The sequence below is a fragment of the Cryptomeria japonica genome, chromosome 5 (assembly GCF_030272615.1).
Source record: "Cryptomeria japonica chromosome 5, Sugi_1.0, whole genome shotgun sequence".
Taxonomy (NCBI): Eukaryota; Viridiplantae; Streptophyta; class Pinopsida; order Cupressales; family Cupressaceae; genus Cryptomeria; species Cryptomeria japonica.
Window position 1 is genome coordinate 881,921,547 of NC_081409.1, and position 11,348 is coordinate 881,932,894.

Here is an 11,348-nt window from a genome sequence, read left to right on the forward strand (position 1 = left end):
CTGAAAATTAATAATTAAGTTTTAGATTAATTTTAATATTAGAATTATAATTATTGTATACACTCAAAAATTGGTTATGAATAATTAAATAAATATTTATTATTTATTTAATGTTAATTTCCTCTATTAAATAATTAAATTGACAAGTTTAATCATTTAATTCATTTTAATCTTAATTCTTCTATTAAATAATTAATTTGAAAAGGTTAATTTATTTAATTCACTTTAATTCTTATTCTTCTATTAATTAATTAAATTGAAATATTTTATTAATTAATTCATTATCCCTTTCTTCTAAATTAATTCAATTAAATATCTAATATTTAATCATCCCTATCCAAATCTTCTATAGTCTCATCCATTAAATAATTTTATAATTATTTAAATCTCCTTTTCCAACTCACCTCATCTCCACGTCACTTTCTCTTTTGCCAACTCATCAATCATGTGGCTAAAGATATTAATATTTTTAAAATATTAATAGATCATTTATCTTCAACTTCCAATTCATAAATCAAAGAATGTGTACGTACACATATTTCTCAACTTCCCTATATTTTCTCCAACCTTCCTACATCTTTGGAGGGAGTTGAGTCCACTTGTCCTCATATCCCTAAATCTTCTCCAACCATACTATATTCTCTCAAGTCTTCATCCTCAGTCAAGGCGAATCTTCTGACACTTGGTTTTTCCTTCCACCTTTTCCTCCATCCTGCAGGTGTAGGAGAAACATCTTCCTCTTTTATCTCTCACATCTCAACCAATCTTTTCGTAGCCATCCAATCTACATGATTCAATCTCAACCGTTGATCTATGCCACATGGGATTTTGCACATCAAAAATCTATAAAAAAGAGCGATTCTCTAGCATTTTGAGACTAATAGACATCTTGCAGTAGTCATTTTACATCTATGAGTTTTAGCAATTAATCATTCTAAGCATTTTAGGAGTCTTTTATTATCTTGCATCATAGTATAAATCATTTTATCTTGCATGTATCCAACTATTATTCAATTATCTGCAACCAAGAACAATGGGGATAGGACACAATGAGACAGGAGGGTAAAGGTATAATCTTTATTGTTTTCTTGCTTTGATCCTTTGCTTTGTTTCATTGGTTGATATTTGGAGTCTTCATGTAGCTTTTGTTATCAATGTTTGTGAAAAACTAACAAGTTGCAGGCTTATTCTGAAGATAAATTCCAAGTTGATACAATTATATTATTTTTTTAATTATATTTTTATTTTAAAATAACAATAATTCAAAATTATAATAATTAAGAATTATAAAAAATATTTTAAGGTACTACATGACACTTGCTAATCATGAATTCATTGGTGTTCCAATTCAAAATCTATCCTCTTCGTTTATTAGTTCAGATGAATTCATATTAATCATCTCATCTATTCTTTATATAATATATTTTAAATTTATGAACAATTAATTTATTTGTATTTAAATAATATTAAATGTATTCATAATGTAGCATTGAAAATAAAGTCATAAAAATATTCTTAAATGATAAAAAAATATTTGAATCAAAATCCTAGAAAATTACAATTAAATTATTAATGTGATTATTATATTTTGTTTGATGTTATTATCAATAATATCCAATACAAGAATTGTATCATTCAAATATATCTTTTTTATTTGACTAGCTTGTTGTATTGTATATTTGTAATCATGAAAATTACATATTTATGTTTTTTTTTGTGTTTTATGATTATAATAATTAGGTTGCTTTAAAATATATCAATTAGAGCGTAAAATAGTTTGGATTCACAATAATTAAGTTATCTTTGGATATATGGATTAGAGTGTAAATGATTTTATTTTATTTTTATGTTGGCGTTGGCAAATTACCTTGATCATTCCTTATCTTCACTATATGTATCCTCATATATCCATCTCATGCCTTAATTTTATCACTTGCTAACTTGGTTTACAACTAGAAATGTATCTAGGTGATATAGATCACTTTTATACCTACACATTTGAACTACACATTTATAAAATTAAAATTAAAATTTTAAAAAATTTCCTACTTTTCACTAGTTTTTTATATGGACCAAGTGTGAATTGCATTAGACTTTAACTCTAATTAGAATGAATCATCAAGGACCTATGCCCATATATAATAACTAGAAAAGACACTCATTGATCATATTGAAAATATATTACTTTAGCATAGCATCATCATAGGATCATTGAATGCTTAATTTATATCCTTAAACTTTTGATTTAGAGTTGTAAAGTTAATTCATTAGGGGCAATCAAGGAGAACATGAACGTAATGATTAATAGATTCCTTAAAGTGTTTATAAACATTGTCTATACTTACCAAATTCAAATATCAAATAGCAAAGTGGCATGTGTTGCAGAGTATTAATATTTAAAGTATCATTTTTACAAATCATAGTTTTATATCTGTGCACAAGTTTAGCTTTGCACAAATAGATACTAAGTTTGCACATGAGGTTTCAACCAAGAAAAAAACTATATAGCTTGATTATTTTTTAATCATTTAATAGAAGCTATGTGTTGTATGTCCATATATTAATATAAAAAAGCGTTACATCTCTTCATGACTTCAACTATAGACAACCTATGGCTTTTCCTACTCATCTAGATAACCTTCGATCTAGTAATTGTTTTCATATCACCCTATATTAACAGGGCTACAACACTACCACAAAATGTCTCCAAGAATAAAATGGAGACTCATAAGTTACTATATAGACTATCATTAGATAATTAAAACACCAGATAACTATTATACCATATAAAAAAAATAAAAAATAAATACCAAGATTCACATGACATTCAACCCACATTTCTGAGATGCAACCTTGGACTTCACAGGGCAATCCAATCCACAATCTGCATGAACAACAAGTTTTGTCTCTTCTGGCAGCAACATTCCAAAATCCACTTCCTCATCCTTTACATTCACATTGAACTATTCATCTTCATCACCATCACTCACCAGACCTTCGACCAACATGCAATTATGTAGCCATCCCTCACCCAGGTCAAAGACTAGACCCAAAATCCTCTTGAGAAAAAGGATTTTTTGCTTCATTACAAATTTTCTCTATGGGAGGAGAGAAGAATCCACAAATTTTATCAAGGGAAGCTTCCTAACCTCTTTACCTTGACACTGAACAATATAATAATCTTTTAGCAATAGTGTACCTTTATCTAACTTGAAATTTTCTAGAACATCACCAATCCCCCCTAAAAATCATTTCCTTATATTTCACATGATTTTGGGGGTCGCCTTGTCCATAATATTTCTCCACGCAAGGAACCTAAATGTGTTTTGGGAGAGGATTATTGATGCTTTCATGGGAAGGTGGGCTAGCAGCAGAAAATGTAGGAATGGTGAATTTGGATTGGGTTATGAAAGCCAATTTTTGAACTTGTAAGGATGAAATATTTTGGATCAAATGGTTTATAGTGGCTTTGATGGATGAATTAGATGGATACATGTGGGATTGAAATGGAGGATTGGAATATGTAGCCTTATGATAGGTACGTGAAACATTATGATAGGTGGGTATAGGAGAAAATGGAAAATGTGTTGAGGAGGTATGTAAGACTATTGATTGATAGGATTCCCAACATTACCAACATGTGTAGCATTAATATTTTGTGTAGAGGTATCCACAATGGAATATATATGTGTGGGAACATTAGGAAAAGATGTAGGAATAGGAATGAAAGACCCAAGCTGATTTTTAGGATGTGAAAGACAAAGAACTTTGGCACAATTTTTTATTGTTATATTATTATCATCTACAATATGAGATATGCTACACAACACATTCATATCTTGTTCATCATTTTAAATCAACCTCATTAAACCCTCCATCAAGGGGATTACCTCTCCACCCAAGTGTTCTTGACTTATAAATTGTTGAATATTTTTCAATTGTTGGTCAAGTTTATCCAATTGTTCAATAGTCACTTTAGTTGAAGAGTTATCGTCATCACAAGAAGCATGAAGGAGAGGATTTTTCATAATGTTAGGCATGTCATGTGTAGGAAAAGACGATTCGCCCAAGCTCCTAGAGAATAGGTAGGTCAACTCAGCATGAATACCCTTAGCATTAAAACTTTGGGAAGTCGTAAGTCTATAACTTCTTCTCACCATAATATTGGATTCATGGAAAAGGGTAATGAAACTCATACACAAAGAAGAGAAAGATAATGAAGTATATTTATACTCATAATTGCCTCTTATACAATTGATAATGAAAATAATTATAGCAAAAGAACTGATTAAACAATGTAATTTCCCATTAAAATGATCAATTAACCACTTATTTAAGAAAAATGAGCTATAGAAATGATAGTATTGAACAAATAATGCCTCTAAATTTGAAAATAATATGAAATAAAACTCATATCTAAGCATACAAATTAGAAACTTTAACGAACAAGTCATATTCACCAGAATGTAAGGTGTGTGAAATGAGATGCATTAGTATAAAAATAAAAACAAAGAATAAAACCTATTCATGTCAACACACATTAAGGAAATGATCAATAATCCCAACTATAAACATAAGGTAGAGCTAGACACAACGATTAGTCACTTCCTTTTTAATTGAATTATTGCAATTGGAAAAGATAGAGTAATTAAATGCAAGAACTAGGGATAATGATGCAAAATTAAGATTAATCGACATAAAAAAACAAGCTACAAATCAAATATGAAGACTTTGAGTATAGATCTAGAAATGAGAGTTAAAGAGGAACCTGTGTCTGGAATTTGAGCTCAAAAATGATGAACTACATGACTAGGTGACCTACTCCTACAAATGTATGATGAAGATATCAAAAATAAATTTGAGATTAGGATGTCACTATAAATATCACTATGAAAGTTCATCAAAAAACTGTCAAACTATGTGGCTAAGACACAATGTCAAGATTTTTCTACTCCTTCAAAGCATGGTTCTCTTTATCTCAATCTGCACTTTTTGAATCTATAGTCCTCTCTTGAACCTATCACCCATACACACATAAGAGAAAAAATGGTGTTGGATTGATAAAGGTTTTCCCTAGGTCAAACCTCAGGTTTGGAATTAACCTCATAACAATGAATGATACAAAAGAGGTCTTACCCTTATAGGGCAAAGCCTATATCTGGAATTATATACTAAATTATTCAACGTTATACATTCCTTTAGGAATCTCCTTTGCCTTCAACTCTTCGTAAAAAGGTTGACATCTCTATGTAGGAATCATGCATGTCTCCACATAAATTTGATCATGGATGTCATCTTGAATGCTTGAAAATTTGAATACTTGGCATCTCCTTAATTGTCTTAATGATGCTTGATTGCTTGCTAAATTGAAGTTGAATTTCTCTTGAGGAATTGTAATTGGGATATTTTCCAAATGAGGGATAAGGATTGATTTACACCTATACTCACGAAATGTGTTTAAAATTATGAAGAAGGCCAACATAAAATATCATTTCTTCCTCAAAATAATTCATCATTGAAGGATTAAAATTCGGATCATTTTGGCCAAGATTATGGTGCCTAGCACCCTATTCCAAGAGGACAATGGTTTTAGGCACCCTATTAAAATCCATATAGGTTGATACAAGATTAGGAAGCAAGAGGAGAAGGCGGAGATCATAGATCCGACATTGATTTGATCAAAATCAAGAATAATCAAGGCATAAAACATAGAAATACTAAAGTGATGCCCAAGTGAGCATTAAATTGATTGACGATACAATTTATGACACTACATGAGGAAAAATAGGGCATACTATGAAATTCCGTTCACATTTAGAGATATGATAGTTAATAAAATAGTTGTTGAATATCACTTAAAGATGAAGTTTTCAACCCTGATCATATAGATACCATTGATAGTTGTTGTACATAAGACCCAAATAGATTCATGGTTGACTAGGTCAACAAGTTAAAATAAAATAAACCATTGTACTTAGAGTTGCTTGAATATTGAAATTAAATGATCTCCTAATAGTGATTCCCAAGAATTATATGTAGAAACACATAAATTTCCCATGAAGCCACCTCCTCCATGGAATTTTTTTATACTTCATGTGTGCCTATGAGACATCAAAGATCATGAACATTTATCTTCACAAAACTCTCAAAAATAAAGAATGGAATAAAGAGAAGATTAATAACTATTGAAAACATAGGAAAGAAATTATGAAACCTAAAAATATGTATGACATGGTTCCAAAAAATTGCAATTGTTCAAACATATGTGGGATGAAGACCATTATCCTTTAGCTTTTGACTATGACATTAGCAATATTCAAAAGGATGAAATTTTAGGAGAACAAGAGGAAGAAGATAATCATATCTCGTCATTAGTATCAAAGAAATCATCATTATAGAGGCAAGAAATTGTGGCCACCACCATTGAATAAAATGAAAGCACAAATGTTGTAGGGCCATATTCATTCGGCTCAACCAATTTTAATGTTTGAGAGTCTTGGGATGGAACAACCTAGTCCTATAATGGTCCAATCAATATAAAAAAAGGTACTAAGAAACCCCTAGTGAATTTTTTTTCCACTAAGGAGCTTAAGAATAAAAAAATACATCATGACTCAAAAATTAAAGGAAGACAATGTTGGGGAGGTATTACCAATAAACAGGCCCATTGATAGTACTAAAATATTAATGATTGTAGAGATAAATTTTTCTTCTCCCCTCCCAATATTTTTCCACATCTACTTTATGATCCCCATCCATCATAACCTATACCACTATTTTCCACTAACATGACATCCCACTTGCTTCCCCCTTTTTGTTTGATAGTGGGCTCCTATTTTTTTATTGATAATGATTGTAAAATCTCCCACCATCTATCCCATCTACCTTGATGATATAAATTCTCCATTACAATCAAGAGCCCTAATGGTTCCTATATAGTAACAAGTAACTTTCTCTTATGGCCTCTTGTAAAGTAATCCTTTAATAGGTAGTTTCATATAGTCACTAGTAAACCTCCATCAACAAATGGCTATCACACACCAACCCTAAAATGCTTAAATGGAGAACTAGAGATAAAAGGAAGATATGTCTCCTACATGTAAAAGAATGTGTACCTTATATGATCTTACAAACAAGTATTGATAATAGCTCACATGAATCCTAGACTATTTATAAGTCCCAAGGAATCATGTGCCTTGAATACTATTTAGTGCGCATTAGTAGGAATGAATCTAGCTCAAGCATTCCTTGAGGATTATGTAGAGTTTATAGAATAAAAATAAAATTATATTTAACCTCATATTTCTTTAGCTAAGCTATAAGTTAGTGAAAAGATCTAAGTACAGATTAATGGGACTAAGGATATTTCCATTTAGATGTATACTCAAGCCAAATCATAATACATGGAGATCCAAATGTTGAATGATGAGCTTTAGGACAATTTTCCACTTTATAGCTTATAGTTAGAATAGACCAAGAAAATCACCTTATAATTCGAAGTAGAAAAGATTAATCTAACTCTTGAAGGATATAGACATATTTTGAAAGAGACTAGAAGAATAAGAAAATAATGGTTGTGAAAGCAACTCAAATCCATAAAAGGCTCATGGAAATGAGGGAACTAGCCAAATTGAGGTAGAGTAAGCTCCAAGTGAAAGTTGAACAACTAACAAAATTGTAGGAAAAGATAAAAGAAAGCAGTCACACATCTAGGGTAATACCAATGATAAGAGAGCTCTATCTATCCTATTGGAATAGGATAACATAAAGTTTAGTCTGGTTCAAGCTACTTTTGAAACTCATGAAAAATGTCAATATTCTTAGTGCTCAAGTAAGAATTAAGATTGATCAAACTCTACCGACACTTTCACTAAAAGACTCATATCCAAGGGCCTTAATTAAGAAATTATATAATTCATTGGATGATATATGTTTTTTTGGTATCTAGGATTTGATAAAAAATGAGCTTTAGTTGTAAAATTTAATGAACTTCTAAGCCACAATAAAGTTTCTCTAAAGTTCATTTGGTTCAATTAGCAACATTAGAGTAGGATATAATAGAAATTAAGGGACATGTTGATTCTTTGATTAAACAAGGACTATCCTCGCCATTTTCTATGATAATAGTCTATTGATTGGAGAATAAATAAAAGAAATTCTTGTAGAAAATAAAAAGACTAGGCATCCTTCCAAGACTTGGGTTAGACACCAAACAATGTTGAAGTGGAATCACTTCTATGTTCCTTATTGCAATTCAAATTACAGCTAAAAACAATAATAGAAAAATTGAAAGGGATCTCGCATAAAGAAATTATTGATTTAGATAAGGATTTTGAAGCCTTAAAGTGACAAGGTTATCCCATATATTCTAAATGGGAGCTATTGCAAGCTGCCCTTCTAAAGTTGTACTATTCTTGCTTTTTTTGTAATTTTGAAAATTTGATGACTCCTTTGCCCATATGGTTTTTTTTGGTTCTTTTCAAACATAGATCCCATAAAAGGTCACTAGAATTGTAGAGTATATTCTTTGTTTACTTTTAGGATTATTTTCCTAAAGTATTCTTTGTTTACTTTTAGGATTATTTTCCTAAAGTTTAATTTTGTGTGGAAAATCCTCAATCTTTTGATTCCTTTGTTGATTGGCTCAAAAAAATTTCTTTGGGACCTTGTAACTTGTCATCACAAAATTTTAAGTGACACAATCTCACAACATAAAAGATTTATCAATCTTACAACTTCTCCCTACTATGCCATTGATCGATGAATATTGCATGGTATTTAAGGTGAGTCCTAGCCATTTTGATGAGGATGAAAAGTAAGTATCATTTATTTGTTTTCTAAGCTTTTCTTCACAAAGTTTTAGAAAGTTCTTTCACTGTCATACAGCCTTCCAAAACTCGGGAGGCTATAAGATTTTCTCATATTGATGTAGGTCTGTATGTTGGTGCAATTTTCAAATATCCAGACTTGTGCACATTTGGTCCTTATTCACCAGGATCTGAGCTATAGATAACGGTGATTACTGGATCTTAGGGTTTTCTTTTGTTCTAAGAGGCAGCTATGCTTAACTTCTATTGTAGTTGTCGAAACTAAATCAATTTCTTTATAATTTCTGGATAAACTGCAAATTGTTTTTGTGCATTCAATGAGATGACATCTATTTGAGGCATTCTGTTCAACAGTTCGCGTAACTTGTCTATGATTCCAACAATAGTATCTGACAAAAATCCCACATCGATTATGCTTTGATGGATGTCCCGTTGTGGCGCAGGCAAATTGCATTTGTTTGAAAGTTTCTAAAGCCTTTTCGATGAATCCATTTATTATATGTTTGTTAAATATTTTTAATATGTTAAGTTAAATATGTAGTAGATGAGATTTACATGAATATAATTTTAATATAAAAGAACATACTGGTTATAGCAATTTCTATTGAAAAAAATATCTCTTGGAAACTTGAAGGTCAATGGGATAGAAATATAGATTGGAATTATATTTTCTCTAAGCTAAACTATGTTATCTTTTGTATGAATTATTTATATAAATTATTATTATTAAAGAGAAAATCAAATGTTATGTAGCCACATTCAATGAAATTATATTATTCTTCTATTAGATTATATCAATCTTCAACAATTATCTTTAAATTGATCCCTCTTAACCTACTTTATATATAATTTTTAAAATATAAACATTACAAAACCATAACTGAATACTAAGAAAACATCATTTTTTTTTACTCATTACTACAATAGAAACACACAATACATGGGAGCCAGAATCTAAGCTAGCATTGAGAAAGTGACAAAACGTTACTGTTGGACCCAGCCTACAGACCTGAGACACACACGTTCTTATTGAACTAGATTTAAGTGAAGTGTGAGATACACACATTTCTTATTTAGCAATTGGCACTGCTACCATTGAGAAAGAGGGGGGTTTTGATGCTTTTAGCAGTATAAAGTCGGATTGGCAATAAGATATTGCTCAACCATCTTGAACAAACCAATGCTCTGGGCTTTAATCTCCTCAAGTTTAGCTTCATCATGGGGAACACCAGGGAGGCTGTCAAAGTTGCAGGTAGTGGTCGTAATGGATCCACCCCCTGCTTTGGGGGCAAATTTAATTGTGTAGCTTATTGAGGCCGCCTGTGTCCCAATCACCCCTCCTTCCACATGGCTGAAACTGTAAACCATGTTGGCCTCATCAACCAAGTCCACCTTCTCTTTCACATAGCTAAAATCCTTGTTGGCTGCAATAACAATTTCATATCATGTCAGTAACAATATCTTTGGTTCTTTATGTTCTTAATTCCCTTTAAAAACATTTAACTATTCAAAAGCAATATCTTTAGATGCTATTATGAGATGTACATACAAGTTTACAGTGTTTGATTGATATCTAAGGATTGAATGTAAATAGCAGGCACATTTTACTTAGAAGCCAAATCTTACCTGCAGTGAAGTTGATTTGTCGAATGCTGCCAACTCCTCCATCTCCTTGAAGAAGTGTGATGCCTGATATGATCCCTGGAACTTGCTTTGGCAATAAGTTGTGGGAGTCCTTCACAGTTGCATTCCACAGCCTTTTTACCTCCACTGGAGACTCAATTTCAAGACTGTAGCTTCCTGCCACCATCTTCTCTTATCTCAAGCTTTCTACTACACCTCTTATTAGAAATGCTTGCCTTCTTTTGAAGTGGATTTGGGTGTGGTGTATGAGGGATGCATGGTATTTATAGAGATGTTCATCTTCTACTATGAACTCATTTTTAAGTCTTGAATCGATGGTAATTGACCGACTTTCTTGGTGAGAAAATCAGACAAAAAAAACAAATAGATCAGCCGCACAGAAGATGCTTTGTTATTCTATTGAGCGGATTCTTATCAAATCAATTGGACTTTGGCTTACTCTATTGATCGGTTCTTCACAACATGTTCTGAATGTTTGTTAATGGTCAAAGGAAACCCATTTTCATTATTTATTTATATTCTCATTAAATTCCATATGATGATGGACAAGACATGTATCTTAGGATATATATAGATAGGCAAGCAAACGAATATTATCTATGAAAATTACAATCTCTTATATTTTTTATATTTTATAAAAAAATTTACGTAATTTTAAAATTTAATTAATGATATCTATTAAAAAAATTAAAATATAATTTATATTCATGTTTTATCTTTAATATTCAATGGTTATTATTAGCATTTTTACTTTTAAGGGCACAATAGATGAGTTGATATTGAAAGGAAACAAATAAAAATTACAATTTCTTATATTTATATTTTATAATAATTTATGTGTAATTTTAAATTTAATATATATATATAATTTATAGC

At 30.7% G+C, this 11,348-nt stretch overlaps 1 protein-coding gene across 1 annotated transcript; it reads right to left on the minus strand.

The window, feature by feature from the left end:
- Positions 1-9,835: 9,835 nt before the first annotated feature.
- Positions 9,836-10,638, minus strand: LOC131079554 (major allergen Pru ar 1-like). The gene is made up of 2 exons (XM_058017534.1): positions 10,455-10,638; positions 9,836-10,252 (listed from the first exon to the last, which is right to left on the minus strand). The coding sequence occupies exons 1-2, from the start codon at positions 10,636-10,638 to the stop codon at positions 9,951-9,953; spliced, it is 486 nt and encodes a 161-aa protein (XP_057873517.1). The 3' UTR covers positions 9,836-9,950.
- Positions 10,639-11,348: the final 710 nt, after the last annotated feature.